This window comes from Elaeis guineensis, chromosome 6 (genome assembly GCF_000442705.2).
Source record: "Elaeis guineensis isolate ETL-2024a chromosome 6, EG11, whole genome shotgun sequence".
NCBI classification, from domain to species: domain Eukaryota; kingdom Viridiplantae; phylum Streptophyta; class Magnoliopsida; order Arecales; family Arecaceae; genus Elaeis; species Elaeis guineensis.
In genome coordinates this window covers 116,783,956-116,802,428 of record NC_025998.2, presented here as the reverse complement: position 1 = coordinate 116,802,428, position 18,473 = coordinate 116,783,956, and the positions used below count along the sequence as shown (strand labels likewise).

Genomic DNA, 18,473 nt, shown 5'->3' with positions numbered 1-18,473 from the left:
GGCCTATGTACAACTAGAGAGGCAAAAGCAGGCATGCTGGTTTCAGTCTACTCATCTTGGCCTCGCATTGGATGAATTATCTCCTAATACATCATCCTCTTTTTGGAGAAGAATAGGGCAACATAATTGCGGCAAATGGAAACCCTCAAATCCAAATTACAGTGCAGATGGATAATGGAGCTAGATAAAGTCTGACGAATCTAACCTCGGATGGGTTAAGTGCTACTTTTCAAACTATAGGTGGACTTAATAAAATTGGACCTTACCTCAAATAGATAAACTATAATTAATTCAATTTTTTTTTATCTGTATTAGGATGATGTAGAGGTTTTAAATTCCTCCTTAGAAATCCAATGAAGTGTCTTTAAATTTCTCATTTTTAGAAACTAATGATCAACAAGAGAAAGAAACATTAAAAAACAATATAAAGCCACTTTTAGGCTCTTCTACTCATCCATCCAATCTCCAAATAATGGATAAGATGGGTGACTACTCCAAATAAACTTGTTATGATAACAAGGTGCTCAAGTTTTTAACAATCTAATCCCATTTCCTTTCCCTCTCAACCATCCTAGTCATCCGATTCTTATCCTTAGATGGATATCGAACAAGAAGTGGAGTTCCATCCTTAGCCAACCTTATTATTGAGGAAGGACGACGAAGGATGATGGCAGAAGATTCTCAGCTATCGCTGATTCTCGTTTTGCCTCCATATATTTTTTTAAATATAATCACAATAAAAAAACTTGGATATTCTACAACATTATTCATAAAATCTCTAATATGCCAAAATAAATAGATAAATATGATATATGTAAAATTAGCCATGTAATACCAATATCACACATGATTTGGATCTAAATATTAAACAATAAGCCTAGAAGGATGCTCTGATACCACATTGTACGAAAACATCACAATCAAAATAAAGTTTATATAGTAAAAAATATTAGCGATGCATATCTCCAATAAAAAATACTAGTGATCCATACCTCCAGCTATAATTATTCAAGTATTTAATTAAAACTTATTCGCAAATAACTCAAAGAATGAGTCTTCTAACCTATGTCTTTGTTAAAGCTATTCACCGATGGATATCATAAATTTAAAATAGACTAGACTAGGCTATGGACCTGCATCTAATAACCAAAATGTCATCAATTTCCTTCCATCAAGAAAACTATCTTAGATATAACTAGCAATAGTGGGTAGTTACATACTATCTAGCGTTCTCTAACAACTAATCTTTTTATGTGGGCTACCTAAGTGATGTGTCCAATAGATCTAGATAAGATCATGAACTTGGATAGATAAGGTAATATGCATGTCAAGATTGAAACATATTGCCATTTCCCACTTCGCTGACCCATTACCCGATATAGCTATTACTTTTGGTCCCGAAAATTCTTCTTTGATAATTCTACTTGGCTGAATAGTAAATTTAAAATTACTTTGTTTATTGAGAGACTTGAAAGGTGCCATAGCTGGCATCATCAATCACCATTGCACATTCATCCCTCAACACGACTAACCTGAAAGCATATAATCTCCTCTTTTCTTATAGTTAAAGAAGCCAATATACCAGATAACATCATCCTTAATCACATAATTTAATAGTAATTCTCAACACGCTAAATTTCAAAATTTTACCAATAAGAAATAATTCCTTTATTGGATGAAAATGATAATTAATGTTTGCTCCAATAATAAAGACCAGCATCCATCACTTCAATATATAATAAAAATAATATGAAAAAAATCTAGAATTCACAATACATGCAAGTACTATTTCAAAACTAAGCAACCCATATTACAAATTATTACAAGAACATTTATCATTTTAGGCACATGAAACAATTCTTCACAATCTAATGCCCATTATATATGGATAGAGTTTCACCATCCCATGCCTATAAAAGCAGTTAATGTATATCAAGCTCCATATAATTAAGACATTTTCATAAATACAAAGCAAATCAAGACCACCCTCTCCAATATCTAACTGATTGCTAAATGGCTGAGCACTTGAGCTGGGTATGTATAAAGGTTACGGGGCAACATCTTAAAGTAGAAGTTCCATGTCTAAAAATCAAACGAAAATAAATTTTAATATCATCCGCCATCTTGTAAATTCTTCTACCGTGACAAATTGGTCCTTCATGCCCTAAAGATTGGTACATATTTAAACAATTGTTAGCACCCTGTATCCACTTCCAAAGTGTTGAAACAAATATTTCACACTGCAGCTTTGTCCTACATTCCCCTAGCCAAGATAACCTTAAGATTCTACAATGAAATGGGCAATCCCTTGAATACTCGTAGCAAAATGTTTGGAGTGATATTTATCACTTAGTTATGGAATTTGGATGCACTCCTAGCTTGTTAGTGGACATATAAAGTGCCAAGGATGATGCATGTTGCAATTTATGCACAGCTGGCCATATATGAAAAATGCAAGAACATGGACAAGTTCTAGCATATAAGCATGCAGCAAACCTGGAGTCCTTGATGAATTATTCAGTGATATGAAAAATATATCTCCAAGCAACATGCACTGAATAGAAAATCCAGATGCACCATCCATTCATTGCCATCACTCAATGATAAACTGCAATGCATATGCTGCTCGAAAGGATACATTTTGGCATACATAAAGTGATTTGGTTAAAGCTCTTGTTAAAACTTCCATGACTAGGTCACTTGGCACATGATCTTCAGCATCTTTATTCCAATTTGTGTAGCTAAAGACATTGTCTGCGGTCGAAGGAACGAAAGCATTGGCATTCATAGGTAGATGAAAACACTTCATATATTGAGAAACTTATTAGTTTTATTTCTTGAAATCTATTGAAACAGAAATTAATTCCTTACCATCCCCAACATCCAATAACAATAAAGAAGAAAACCATTGATGATGTCTTTCAATGGAAATAGAAAAACTAGAATTTACAAGATCATTGTCTTTTCAAATCCTTCAGTTTACAGGCACAGCAATGACAGGAAAAAAGATCCCAAAAAAACAGGACCAAAAATGCTCGTGACAATTTTATCTGCCAGGGAACCTTTTTTGCTCAAAATAGCAGAGGCATGGAACAAAGAGTAGTTTTAAGCCCTGACCAACCTTGTTGTTGATACATCAAATGGAGCAAGAAAGCATGCAAAGTAGCTACAAAACAGCCAACATTGTAGGAACAGCATGGCTTGGTAAACCATCATGGTTATGGCAAAGTAGGAAACGATGAAGTGAAACTTAGATCTAAGGTGAAGAAAATACAGTGAAAATAGAGAGAGTCTGAATAAAACGGATTCCCACCTAGTGGTTCTAGTTACCTTCTTCATGAAAGTTTTATCATTGAACAAAATTGTGGGGTTGAATCATGGTGTCTAAGTTTTTCATGTAGATGGATAATAAGAGAACGGCGGAGACTCAACAAACATGCAAGAAATTATAGAACGAAACCCAAAGTTGAAAATAAGTGCAAGAACTGGAGGGAGATTGCTTCCAGCTTTCAGGTAGGTAACAAACATGAAGAAGCTTAATGGAATTGAAACAATCTCATTAAAATTACTGTTGGATTGAATAAGTGACTATAAACAAACTTTAAACCACCTTCATGACAAAAGCAACCTGCTGAAGGCTCTAAAGCCATCAAACTAGAGCTATACAACAACTAGAGCAAACAAATAATAAAGGGACTTTGTAAGGAATGCATTTTACACGAACCTAAATAGCACTTTGGATAGATGCATGACATAGAACAAAATCAATAATATAGGGCTTCATATATGCTTATGGTGAACTAATAGTGTTACACTTCACACTTGAAACCGAAAGTTGTTATCTTATTGGAACATGTTCTGATTCCATAGTTGCTTGATCCAAACTGGAATTGAATCATTTAATAAGCCTGAGAAGTACGCAAGTATTGATCCAACTAAGAGTTAGTGAAGAGTGGTAGGGATAATGATGAATGTTATGTTCGAGATCATATTAGCTGGAGGAAACTCCAGAAGATAAACACCATTCCAAAAACCCATTTTCCTCTGGAAAACTACCATGGCAGGCTAAAATTTTTCTTTTCCTCAATGAATTGATAACAGGTTTACAACTTACACCCAAAAATCACAAACCATGTGCACTTCCATGCACAAGTTTAAGACTAGTTTCAGAGGATGTGTTATAGCGAGCCAGTATTCCCAATCAATATGATGGTGAAACACGTCTGATCAAGGAAGTTGTAGAATATGTAAGAGCAAGAGGGGGGGGGGGGGGGGGGGGGGGGGGGGGTGGGGTGGAGGCCACAGAGAGAGAGAGAATCTTATTCTACCTTTCGCTATAGAATTTGGAAAGCTATAAATGATAGGCTGCTATCCATTAAAATATTGTACAAGGAGCTATCTACATGATAAGAATTCCATTTGAGCATATTTATGGTAAATAAATATACATTGACATCAACATATACATAAAGTGCATAACTACATGTCATTCACCCATGCGCTAAATCAATAATACTTTTTTTGGTGAACTAAATGAAATGATACTGAACTACTCATGTCAGTAGCAAGGCTACACAAAATGGAATTAGCCAAGCTTACATATTCTAGTTTACTCAGAATTTATACAAGAGCATTTGCTGAGTTTAATATGTTGTGGTTTGACCACTAATGGCCAATTAAAAGATCTAGAGATGAAACAGATTAACTCTCTGTAAGTGCTTATGATTGAAAACCTAACAATTAAAAAAGAGAGCTTGATAAGTGTATAAAAAGAACCCATTCCAAATAGCCAAAAAAATATAACAAATCATCCCTAGATCAGTCTCTTAAAACCAAACATATTATCTTATCATCAGTGACACAATAAAACAAGGATATTGTCAATACATCAAGTATATGAGGTGGTCACTGCAAGAACGACTTGGGCATTAATAAAACAAAGATTATCCTGGATGCTAAAGGGAAGAATACATCAAATTACAAGATGCTTAAATTCATGCAAAAGCATAATTAAAAATATCCAAACAATCGGATGAGCCTCTCCAGTTCACTTCCACATCTTTTCCCACCATACTCGTGCAGTTCATTTCGCACATGAAGGAAAATCAACAAAACAAATCCTTATAAAAGCAAGGAATCCACGGTGAAATGGGAGTGAATAATGCCACACAAGAAAAGAGGTTTAACTAGATAGACAACCTCAGGTGAAACATGTTGGCACAAATACTGAGTCCTCTGTCAGACAAGTAAATAATGCCACACAAGAAAAGAAGTTGAGTGAAAAGTCTCGGCATAAAGAGAAACAAAAGAACAGGAACGATAAGCAAATTGTAGTGAATCAGATCATATATTCTAGAGTACAAGTCAAAGCCACTTCAACAATAAAAATAAATATTTCTTCCTTGGAAAAAGAATAAGTAATACAAAATTACGCTTCTGCAATAAAATATGCAGGCAAGCTGGTTGTAGCCTCATCTGATGCTGAGCTGTGGAAAAACACTTGACCTACAAATACAGTAAAAAGGCACATTGATAATAACCAAAGACAAGGCACTACTACACTGCTGAGGCTTTGGCCGCGCACACATGATTTGCTAAATTGTGAGGAATTACTCGTCATACTCGCCAAAATGAGAATTCCTCAGTATGTTTCTAAGGTATGAGCTGAGAATTTGGGTCGCTAAAGGGCTACTCTTCCTTCAACCTGATAGAGTGTATTGCAACTCCATTCCGAGCCGCTGGAACTCGTCCCCATCTTCCCAGACGAGGTTCCTGATACAAAATGAGATATGAAATTTATAAATACCACTAAAAGATAACAAATTTCCCAAACTGAATAATGATTTTTTATGGCACTTTGATAGGAACAAACAAATCCTGACTAAGCAGGCACCCTTGCTCAGTAGGCAGGTCTGCTCATGGAAATCACACTGTTTTATTGCATTTTAAAACATTAGTTGCTGCACTTGTCCAAAGAAGACAAATGATGAATAACAGGCTGCAAAAGCTACAAAACCCAAATCCCAAAAATTCGCACCCACTACACATAGATACATACACAGATAAGAGACTTTGGAAAAATCTGTAAGGTTTCATGGTTGTGACAGTTAAAAAAGGAGGAGCTTAAAAAAATCCAACAGCAAATGAGAAGCACATAGAACAGAATGTGGATTCTGTATCTTTCAAAGGAAAAAAAAAAAAAAGAAGAAGAAAAGAGAGAAACTTTCGGGTGAGCAGGTGTTATAGCATTTTACACCAGTGGAACATTCAAGGACTTGCTGATATATCTTTTTTAAGCTAGGCACATGACAAAGCAGCTCCCCTTGATGTGATTTAGTTATTTAGGTATAGCATCATCAAACTCCGAAAGGAGCAAATTATATTCTATATGGTAATTAATTAATTACAGGCTCCTGTATGTGATCTCATAGTCAAAGTGGAGATCTGAGTGCTGGAAACATAAAAGACCATATGAAGCAATTGGCTAATTGTACCATAGTTGGTTCTATACCATATTTGCAGATAAAAGTTAACACAATTAAGATCTACATCAAAAGGCATTCAATCTCTTTGGATGTAGTGAACGTATATAAATTTACCATGTAAGATAGTTAAGTCATAGCATTTTATCTTAGTCAAAACTAGATTAGGCAAAGCTACAAACAAAAATTTATGTTTCTCTCACTTTGGGCCCATTTGCAAATGACCTGCTTGTTCTCGCCAGATCCGGCAGGATGGTCCGCAGGAGAGGGGCGAGGAGGCAAGGACAATGGCAAGGGATGGCGAGGCCCGATCCCCCCCAGGATGAAAATTGGATCTTGAGCCCTGTAACCACCACCCACAATCTCTCCCAATCTCCCTTCTCCAACTCCACTTATTCTCTCCCACTCTTACCTTCTTTCTCCAGCCCTACTGCCGAATCCTGCCAGAACCAGCAGGATATTCCCAAACAGGCCCTCAATTGAATCTTTATACAAGAAAATTGATTTAGGAGACTTTTGATGAGAACTGACCTGACCAACTCCAGCAAGAAGGAAACGTCCAGATTTTGCAAATGCAAGTGAATTTATAAATCCAACCTGTTTTTCCATCAGAAATTCAGAAATTAATCCCTGGTTCCAGAAGCCTTATTTTACTAGAGTCGTGCACAAAACAACAAAAGGCTAAAAAAAAAAAGGAACAGTTTGTACTTAAAATTATCATTCCATCAATCAAAAGGCATGCCAGTACAGAGACTCTGACAGTCGACCTCCTAAAGAATAATGATATTGCCTTCTCAATTGTATAGACTATAGAAGTCACAAACAAGGGGATCATCTCATTTATTTGGAATTGGCTCTTATGACAGTGCATGGCAGTTCCTCAGTTCATTATGTTTTAGGCTCAGGTTTGTCTTCAGAATTAGCACTTGTAACATGTACCGGCTGTGTTATACCACAACAACAAGGTATCAAGTACCAGAATGCCCTTAGGTATGGTACTGTAATGACACATGGTACACTCATTCTTGACGTGTCTGCATCAACAGGCATATTGTATGTCAATATGGTACTGTACTACAGTCTGTACTATCCCAGTATGAGTACCAACACTGGTACTTTAACTCTTATTCCTAACAATTGGGTTCATTTGGGATCATATGAGAAAAATCATTCACATATATGACTTAATTTCAAATACTATTTGGTTTCCATAATGCTAGTCAATGGCATGGTTTCTGATTATCATGACATATAGATAACAAGGAAATATTCAATAGAATTAGAAAGAGAAAGAAATGCATACAAAGTGCATCTAAGAGTTAACAAACAAATCTTTATACAGTATTCCAGATTTGCATTACTTATAGACAGGATCATAATGTGCACAAGTTCATTTCAAACCAATTTGCAATTCACTTATGCTCAGTGAATTAGGTCAACCATGAATAATCCTCAGTCTACAATTTCCATAAAGCAAAGTCCAATGCCATTCTACTGCTGATTTAAACAATGGTTTAGAAATCAGAAGCTGTATAGGTGCGGTCAGGTCACTGCATAGCATATATACACTATGCAACGTGCAATATGGCCACATATGCAGTTCGTATTTTTAAATATTTTAAAAACTAAACAAATATATATATAAGCATATAAAAAAATTGTTAAAAAAATAGAAATAAATCAGAAAAATTTAGAGACAGAAAAAAAAGAACTATGCACATTCAGACTTATTTAAGACTTTCGAGTGCACATTCTAAGTTTTGACATAACAAGATATTTCAACCTAATAAAATGACAATATCATCTGTATGGACCATGCTCGAAATTGCAAGAGTCTAAACTACAAGTTGCAACAAAGTATTGTTAGAAGTTTATAATAAAATTTAAACTTAGAAGTTAGGAGTGCATCATAAACAAAAATGACAAAACATATAGTACTTAAAGGTATGCAGGAACTATGTGGTAGGCAGGTTCATATGCAGCCTCATGTGCGATATGCTGGAGTATATGCAGCTGCCCAAGCACATACAGCCCACTTATACGGCCCAGCACATAAAGGGACTGCATAGGGCTTGTGTGGTGCAGTCCAGGGGCCACCTCTGTATAAGGTGCCACATATACTGCTTTTTAGAATAGTGGATTCAAGCAAGCAAGCAGCCGACAAAATATAGAAAGCTCAACAAGTAGCCATGTAAAAAAAAACAAGTTCAACTCCAAGTCACTTCTGTGACATTTAAAAATGATAAAACTGAATGTGGAACAGCCTACACAAAAGATCAGCCACTGAACCACAAGCACAATTTAGCAAGTGGAGATTTAATCTGACTCCAACGAAATTGAATAAAGAACAGCAACAGGTTACACAAGTGTAGCTTGTCACAGTTTACTAGTTTGTGCAATAGATCCAAAATTAGCCTCAAATTCTATAATGCAAAGGTGCATCATGATAGATCCAAATAAGCCTCAAGTTCGACAATGTGACAGGATATGACTCTTCATCTAAAGATACACGTTGGTGCAATTGTTGAGTTGCATGAGAAAATAAAATAAGCAAAACCAAGCAACAAATTTAAAGGTAGGGAAGCAGAGAGAAATGAAGAACAATTCGCTAATGAAAAGGGGGAAAGTTACTTGACATATTACATATAAAAAACTAAATTAATGATTAATACCATAAAAATAAACAAAAAGCAGGCGTAAGAATACTTTGAGTATCATTTCTGCAAGGCAACTATATTTGAAGTTGAATGGCTTGATCATGTCTCTGAACATTTCTGTAGCTTAAGGATATCAATATTATCAAGTCTGCTATTAATTGAGCAAAAAGGTCACTTAACCTTGTACTCTTGTACGCATACACACCTTAAAACCAAATTTCCTCAGAACACAAAACTAAACGAAAGAAAAGAAATCAAGAAATGCTAGCACTGGCCCACATTTCATCAAAATAAGTCTCTGGACTTTTTCCCAGATTGGCTTTCATCTGCTGATACTTCTCCAAACTGGCTATGCTGGATTTGTTTCCCCCTTTCTTTTTCCTTTTTTCTTCCACCTCATGTTTTGGTTCCTATAGAAGAAAACATTCATTTTATCCGCTTCATCACTGCATAAAAATGTATAATCTAATCATAATATTTTGTGGCACTATATGATTTTGACATGAGAAGTCTATATGTTTGGCTGCCTAGTGAAAATCTGTGAAATCCCTGAAATCATCGATCCCATAGAATTTACAAAGATGATGATCCTATCCATTTTAGATCTTTCTTCATTTAGTACTCAAACATCTCCCGGAAAATCTTAACTTGCACTTTAAAATTTTGAACCAAGAAAGGAAAAGGATAGAATCATGATTTTGAAATTGAAGACTACCAGATGTAATCTAGTTGTTTACAATTTCTAAAATGTATTTATTGATTTTGTAATCTACACTATTTTATATAAACCAAACTATCCTATGATGGTTTCTTGATGATGTTCTCTGACCAAGACATCACAGGCAAGGATTTAAATTAAAAAAAAAAATAGAAACTGATTTTTAGAAACCGAGAGTCTCAAGTCCCACTAAATTGGCACGTATTGACTCTCTCTGCTTGAATCATTAACCAGATGGAGGGATCACCAGCCATCCATCCGCTCACAGGCATTGCACATGCCAAGATCTAGTCGCGTTAACTACATGGCACCATACAACTGCCTACCCAACCTCCTAGACATAAAGGGTCCATGACACAGTTCAATCACATTTCCACCCAGATGAATAAATATCATGTATACCAAAGAAGCATTCAGAATGTATGATCTATTGCCAAACTGAAATATGAACATTACTTATTCACCAGAATACCTCAATATTAACCCTTGCCAACTAAATTTTAGAACTTCACCTCAATAAATATTCTATAAAAGATTAACTGATTAACCTTAGAAAAGGCTTAGCATGGTTAGGAAATAATACCAGGGGATAACTAAATAATGGCCGAATGCCTTTATTATCACTTTCAATTGCCCATAAACGGACCACACCATCAGAAGCTCCAGTTGCAGCAAGATCACTACCTCTACACACCGCAACAGAACTAATCCATGAGTTGGCTGACGAATAGCTTTCAGATTTGCAGATGCCATTTTCTGGAAGAAGATGAATGTTAAAGAAGGAAAAGAATTAGAAGCCTCCATCAAAAATTACAAGATAAAGAGCATGCAGAACCAAAAAGATTCACACTCAATCATGCACATTGATGCAGACGTATTTCTGAGTGCAGTTTACAAATAACAATGAAACAGAAGAATGTTAAGACACTCTACTGCCAAAGAAACATCCTAGTTGATGGTCTTGGTTAAAAATTTTAGTCTATTAAACTTAATAAATGCATGAAAGAAAATGCTTTCTTACCTGTATTACCACCATCAGGCATCCTTTCAAGAACTTCTTTATGCAAATGATCATTAGGATATATTGGTGAAGCATGAGCATTTTTTATTATGTGCGTAGGCTTTTTCCGTAATATGCTCCAAAGCTCAATACTACCATCATCTGAGCCAGATAAGAATTCGCTGTCATTAATAAAGCAGCCGCATTCCAAAGATGATGCAGGAGCCCGGAAGATCAATTGTGATTCCTCAGGAACCTGTAGCACAGCAGAAATTCAAATATATGTTATACATAGGACACCGTGTGAACTTTTCTCCCTTTTTTTGTCTAAACTGCATAATATATGTAAATATGACATAACAAGGCACACATTACTTTTGGTACTACAATCATCATTCAACTTTTTTGTAAACAGCAAACATAACATTGTGATCTATCCAAAACAACACCATATACTTCTACTTTTCATTCCCCAAGTGATAAAGCAATTCCCCCTCTAGAAGCTGTTGCTTCAGCTTCCTGCATATTTGATCCCCATATATGATTCATGGTGATTCCATGTGGTCCAAACTTGACAACTTAGAACAATATTCAGTTCTCAGCCTCACACTATAATATGTTAAAGTCTAGTCCATGATTTACATAAAACACCTCAAGCAGCTAACTAGAGTGGTGGTTTGGGTAGTTAAAGAATTCACCTGATCCCCATTTTTGTTGACTGATGTGATAGAATAGAAGAACACAAACTATAAGATGGTGATGGTAATATCATTTCGCAAGTAGCTCTAGTGGTACTGATTATAGCCAGTGGTCGCAATAAGTAACAAACACTAACAACAGCTAGCAACAACCAGCACTAACAAGCACTATTAACAAGCTGGCAAGTATCAACAATCAGCAAAGCTCTTTATCATGGCTTGGAATGTAAAATTTGTTTGATTATGTCAGGTATCATGGCTCTCTTATTTATGCCTGTTCAAGTCCCTGTTATAACAATATTCAATAGCATAATCTGGAGGAGAGGGGTGGGACTAGCATATATTTGTTTCTTTAATATTCTTTTTAAAATTTTACCATGAGTACCATGCTGATCCTACACAACTTGGGCATGACAAATGAAGGTTAATGCCGTTCAGATACAATCCTTTACAAGCACCTGGGTGCCATCCACATACAAGATGCAATCCAAATACAAGTCTTTTTGACATCTGGTTGGGTTTCTTCCGAGAGTTTCCTACCAGACCACAAGAGAAACAAGGCACCGACCAGATATATTATTTGATGCATGGTTTTAAGTGATAAGGTAATCCAAGGTAATGGTAGCAAAGCCAATCCAATCATAGATAACAAAATTTCATGTAAAGTTTTGATGATGAAACTTCATGTACAGTTACAATGAAAAGGAAACTTTAGAGACTCCTATCACATACTTATTATAAGTATCGACTATTAACTCTTATCCTTTCTATATATTAAGAAAAGCAGGGTAAATTACATCTCATATGCATGCCAAAACAAAAACTTGAAATTTCAACATATTTGTCTCATAGAAATTCCCGCCAACAATAAAATTGCCACTTGCACTGGTCCAAATCTTCACCCCCAACATCTACCATCTTTGCCCCCTCCAATAGCACAGAACAAAAGTGTCACCTTTATTTCTACGTCTTTCCTATTCCTAAAACAAAGGTAGAAGACCATGGATATATAAACCCATCCTCAATCAATTCCACCAAATAATCTTTAACCGCATACTTATAGGAGCCCTTCATTTAGCTCTTTGGCTTATTTTCAACCAGAGGAGCTCGCCTGAGAAAAACTAGGCACATGTCAAGTTTTTCATGACCTGAAAAAAAATTGGGTCATCAATTTTAATGCTTGTTAGTTCTTAAATTGTCAAATCATCTAACTCAAAATATAGCATATCTTTTTTTTTCCCCTAATTTTCTCCCTCATATGAAGGAGTTCCATGTGAAAAGAAGCTCAATAATGGATATAGGATTAGGAAAAGGGCTGACAAAACCCCCTTTACTATTTCTAATTTAAATATAATTTAAAATTTCTTTTCATAAGGTTTTGGAGCTAGGGTAGTTAAAGTATAGGTTTCATGATTTCCAATCCAATCAAATTCAAGTTGGGCACCAATTAAGCAAGTTTTGCTTGGGCTAAATTTGACTCAACTCATACCCAACCCAAGCCATCCACATTGACAGCCCTAAAGACTGAACACTATTGTCTTCTCATTGGAAAAGAAAAAGAATACCATGGCAGACTCTTACACTGTTTTCCTACCACACGAGATGGCAAGAGCAAGGATCGATGAACCAAATCGATACCATGGATGGAGAAAATTTACTCTAATCGTGCCACTTAAATGGAGGCTAGTCATGGAAGCCTCCCTCAGTCTATGACCAGAGCATCAAATTGGCATGAAACCAACATCGCCTCCTATGGCAAAACCAAGCTGCAAAGCAGGAAGAAAACAAACGTAGCACTGGCAAGAAAGCTAGAGGACATGCTTTGAGAAGGGCTCATCTTCAGATTAGCAATAAGTGGTGGTATTGAAGATATATAAATCCATCCTCATTTTTGTTTTCTTCGAGAAGGGATGGAGAGAGACAAGAAAACAAAAATGAAGTCCAATAGATTTCAAGATGGAAAATTGAGCCACATCCTTCATTGCCTACCATCTCTCTCTCTCTCTCTCTCTCTCTCTCTCTCTCTCTCTCTCTCTATATATATATATATATATATATATATATATATATATATATATATATATATATATCTTCACCCCTACCTTCAAAACCAACAAGCCTCTTTCCTTTCTCAAATAGGAAAACCCTCATCACTTGCTGATTTGTGTTAGGCTTTTGTATCTTTTCTCTGGGAATTATTAAAACCATCACTAGATTAATATAGCAATAAGGACCTCTTCTTGCAACCCCCTAATCAAGATTGATGGCACAAAATTGGCATAACTGGACACCTATGGCAAAGGCCAAATAGTTGCAGGTGTTGGTAGTAACAAATCAACTCAAACGAGTTTTCCATTTCCAAAGACAGGCATATATCTACAACTGAAAAGCACCAAAGATCATATTTACCATTTTAGTTCTTTATTATTGCATATCTAATTTGATTTTCTTCCAATTACATGCAACAGATTATACTTAGAGATTTTCCTTATAAGATTATTATATTTCCAACATTTATCAAGGAGCTATCATTTTTCTTTTGTTTTCTTTTTATTTTTTATAGTATAAAGAGGTAAATTTAATGCTATTCTAAGGAAATGGTAGCTGTTCCACTACACAAACAAGGTGGTTTTAGGTTTCCTTTGTACACATGTTAGGATTGGCATTTAACTTACCAAGGCTGTCATGGATTGGGTAGCCAGGAAGCTTGCAAGAGCGGGGGACTTTTTTGACTTTGAGGAGGTTTCACATCACATTAGTCACTCCACTCCTTTTGGATAAGTGAGAAAGGTGCATGTAAACCTATCTAAGGGTTAAATAGAGAGGGGTACTTTCATAATTTCATATATGGCAATGAACAAGATCTTTGGATATTGTGTTGATAAATTGTGTATTTATTTCTCTTTTGTTCTTTAGTTGCAGAGGTTCAACATACTTGTAATGTACCTTAGGATGATATGTAAAAAATCCTAATGGCATGGTGTTTCCAATCTTTTTGCCCTTTCCTTGAAAGGAACTTTGAACTTTAGTAGGTAAACTATCTAAGGCAGAGCAAGGTATAAGTCAGCGGTGAGGTAGCAAGACGGAAAAAGAGAGGAGACTAGAAAGGATTTTTCTTTCCTTTTCATGTTTAGTGGTGAAACCTTCCCTCTCTAGTCTTCTATATGATGATACAAACAATTGCTCATATTGTAGCCCTAAAAAAAAAAGGTCCCTTGAAGAGCTTCTCCCCACTTTTGTTTTGCAAGGACAAATATGCCAAAATATATAAAGTTATATTTAAACACTCTGGCAATAATAATTGCAGCTCTATCACTACCCCTTTCAAAGCTCCACGCCCTTATGAACATCCAAATACTATTTGAGTATCTAATAACTTGGGTAAGCTAGAATCACTAAGCAAAGTTCCCCTTTATATATTTTTATTAGCATTTTCTTTCTTGAACTACTTCAGGAGGAACTCCCATGGGTTTGCTTGTGTCTTCATGCCAAGTAATAATTAGTTTGGGTAGTAAATCACAAAACAAGCCATGTAAAATGACCCTGCAATTCATTTCTCCTTTATTAACATGCATATCGTGACCACAGTCATCAAGCCTTGTCCTAGCTATCTCGGATCTCATGTTAAATGCTGCATAATTATAATTCTAGCTTTTGATTGACTCCATGTAGAAAAAGCAATCTAAAATGAAAACATTGTGATGATGTGCAGAACTTTAACGACTACAGGCAGAGACAAAATGCTAAATCATATATCACATCAAGAGATGATTCAACAGAAGCATCAGATAATGCACTTGTTTTGGGAAGTTCAAATATAAGAAATGGCATTTCAAATGTTATTCTCTTCATTTTTTTTCCTGGGAATTGGAAAAAAAGTCATCAAATGAACTCGCAAAACAAAATGTAATTAATAAAGAAACAAAAATAAAGTTACCTCTCGATATATATGCTTATGGAGTATAAATTAGTAATTCTAATACACCAGTGTTAGCTATTCTGAGAAAAACAATGCTTACTTTCCATAATCGCATAGTCCGATCACGCCCTGCAGTCAAAATTCGTTCTTTTCTGAGGCAATCAATCGTCAATATTTCACTTTGATGACCAAATAAATTGTCCATGTGAGTTCTGTCTTCTGCATTCCATAGCTTAATTGTTCGATCAAAGGAACCAGAGAAGAGCTGGGAGGTTCCCTGCCTAAAAGTAAGGCATGAGACCGGTCCTTTATGACCATGAAATGCCTGTAATATCAATTATAGATCAGGGACCCAGGAAAAGAAGGAAAAAACAGAGCACAACATGCTTGCATAACAAATGTGTGAAAGTCATGCTTCAATCATGTTCATACTTAGCTCTGAAAACAGAGATTTTTTGCAGCACATAAAAATCAGACAGTACGTAGGTTCTCCAGCAGCATGAAGTTACTATTGCATCAATAATAATTTTGAATAGGAAGTATACAATAAGAATAACATCACATGACAATGAACTATATATCAGACTATGATTTAATTTTGACATATTCTTTTATATACATGATTATCAAGCATCTATCAACTTGGTGATTTTGTTTCAGGTTTTCAACTTAAAAGCAGTGCTACAATAAATGAACCCTAAGTTAATTTTATTACTCTTGTACAGAAACAAGTAGGATCTATCCTCCAATTATCAACATGCATAGAGTTAGTGATAGTTACAAAAAACTACCTGGATGTGTTCCCGCGTGCGAGTATCCCATAAATGGATGTGGCGATCCAATCCACCACTTGCCAAAAACCGACGATCAGAGCTAACAGCCAAAGTCAATACATGCTTGCTTCTCTTTGTAGATGGATTTTGAGGTGCTTTTGCATAATGTGATATCAGTGCATCCTCACTGGGCCACAAGTACTTCTCACTTTTCCCACTCTCAACATCCCAGTGCAGAATGGATCCATCTTTGGAAGCTGAAAACCCCCTTGAGTCATCCTCAGCCAAAGCTACAGCAGTAACAGACTGCCGGTGCTTCAGTAGGAGTCGGAACTCGTCGAGAATTTCTGGACTTAGAACCCTGTAAATGTTTCACATAGCTAAGTAAGCCTCATATTATTACATCTCTTGTAACTTAAGAAACGATGTGCAAGCACCAAAGCATCAGCTTTTTTTTTTTTTTTTTTTTTTTTTTTTTGTAAAATAGGTGCGTCATATGAAACTTAGAGAGCAGATGGATATTTGCACGATGTAGTATATCTAAATCAAACAAGTGAGATACCCTTTTATTTTCCCTAAGATTATCTTAAGCAAAAAATATATATATCTTTCATCTAGTGTAACTGATTGTATTGACTCTTCCAACTTGGCTGGGCACATTAGCAAATTGAAAGCACAATAAGAAAAACAAAAGAAAACAGTAGCAGGGAAATTATCCAAAAAAAAAGGGAATTCCAACAAAAGAACACTACTTGACCCATTCGTATAAAGAACAGATTATCCCAACGAGCTTTGACAAGCTTTAAGAAAGAAAAATGCTTGCAGAACTTAAAGCATCAACTAAAGCAAATCTCTATATTCGAAAATTTCACCAAAAAAAAAAAAACATACGTCAGCGATAAATCATGACTTGATGGTCCTCTCAATGTCTGATTGAAGCTGAAAAAAAAAAAACTATAAAGATGAGATTTTTCTTATTTCTTTCAAGTTACCTCGAAGCAAGAAATCTCCTAACCCGACCACTGTCCTCATGCTGGTCCTTTTGGAGAATCTCCGCAACCAAAGAATCTCTTCTACCCTCGTCCCCCTCCTCCCGTCCCTCCTCCTCGTCCCCCTCCTCCCCTTCCTCCTCCTCCTCCACCTTTCTCGCTATGGCTCGAATCTTCTCCAAATGCTCTCTCGCCATTCTGACCCTCTTCTCATCTGCGGTTTCTTCTGGCTCCGCCGCTTCCTCCTCCTCCCCCCAATTGTTGGCCGGCTCGTCGTCGCTCTCCAGGCTCTCCAGATCGTCATCGTCGTCGGCGTCGCGGCCTTTGCCCCGCCACTTGGTATCGGATTCGAAAAAGGGGTCGTCGTCGCCGCCGAAGGATCGGGGTTTCTTCTTGCCCCCTTTCGTGCGCAAGGGCTTCTTGCGGACCCGGTGCTTCATGAACCGACGGAGGTCAGGCGTCGTATGCTATACGATGGTTTAGGTTTCGTGGGAGAGGATTTGATGGAGAGGGTTTGTAAGATCTGGGAAGGAAGAGGCGATGGGGTACAACGAGGGTTTTAGAGAAGTTAGAAGGATAGCGGCGGATCGCTCAGAGACGAGACAGCGTTCGTTTGCTTGAAGAAAACGGCCCAAAGGTGATCCAAGGTCCAGTTCAGTCCGGTCGGATGAACCAATTTGTTCAGGCAAAATTCTTTGTGCACCGCGGGGGTGCAGAAAATCCGATGCAAAGCGCACATCTTATTTGATTGATCAGGTAGCCATTACTTTATAATATATATTAATTTAACTAATTTAAAATTTTATATAATATATATAGTATATAATTATTTTTTTAAATAATATTTTTATAAATTAAAAAACTAACATAATATAAAAGATATCATAGATGATATCAAATATTTTAAATAAAAGTATAAACTCAAATACACATATCTTTTTATCTAGTTATAAAGTAGAGATAATCTCTTCTGACCGACACATCAAATGGACCGCACACATCTGAATGTACCAGAGCAAGTATCTCTGTAGTTTTTTCTCCATATCTCACAAAAGATAGCTTGATTATTTTTTCTTGAAGGTATGATTCACAGATTGGATATGACTCGAAAGCCAACGGACTCAACAGTCTGATTTTCTCTAACCTATTAATTCTGTCTTCTCCAATATGACCTACTTTTAGATGCTTCAAATACTTTATTTTAACATTATTTTTAGGTCATTTAGATCCTACAGCA

At 36.1% G+C, this 18,473-nt stretch overlaps 1 protein-coding gene across 4 annotated transcripts; it reads right to left on the bottom strand.

The window, feature by feature from the left end:
• Positions 1-5,308: 5,308 nt before the first annotated feature.
• On the bottom strand, positions 5,309-17,884 carry LOC105046706 (U3 snoRNP-associated protein-like EMB2271). 4 transcript variants are annotated; one of them, XR_012142166.1, is made up of 9 exons: positions 17,240-17,884; positions 16,266-16,608; positions 15,575-15,799; positions 10,879-11,113; positions 10,441-10,613; positions 9,345-9,549; positions 9,189-9,256; positions 7,014-7,079; positions 5,713-5,772 (listed from the first exon to the last, which is right to left on the bottom strand). XR_012142166.1 is itself a non-coding variant. In XM_010925371.4 (7 exons), the coding sequence occupies exons 1-7, from the start codon at positions 17,674-17,676 to the stop codon at positions 5,689-5,691; spliced, it is 1,563 nt and encodes a 520-aa protein (XP_010923673.1). In that variant the 5' UTR covers positions 17,677-17,883; the 3' UTR covers positions 5,309-5,688. The 4 variants fall into 4 exon arrangements, 1 of the variants encoding a protein (XP_010923673.1); XR_012142167.1 differs by lacking the exons at positions 9,189-9,256; positions 9,345-9,549 and adding an exon at positions 6,686-6,922 and having other exon boundaries at positions 5,309-5,772; XR_003801103.2 differs by having other exon boundaries at positions 9,189-9,549.
• Between the last annotated feature and the right edge of the window lie 589 nt (positions 17,885-18,473).

What these genes read in the sequence shown, in the direction of transcription:
- LOC105046706 (XM_010925371.4), bottom strand. Translation starts at nt 17,676, where the DNA reads ATGAAGCACCGGGTCCGCAAGAAGCCCTTGCGCACGAAAGGGGGCAAG. An exon ending in GGACTATGCGATTATGGAAA is followed by an intron (nt 11,114 to 15,574) that starts GTAAGCATTGTT and finishes GCTGTGCTACAG; the next exon opens with GTTCCTGAGGAATCACAATT. An exon ending in GCCTGATGGTGGTAATACAG is followed by an intron (nt 10,614 to 10,878) that starts GTAAGAAAGCAT and finishes ATCTTCTTCCAG; the next exon opens with AAAATGGCATCTGCAAATCT.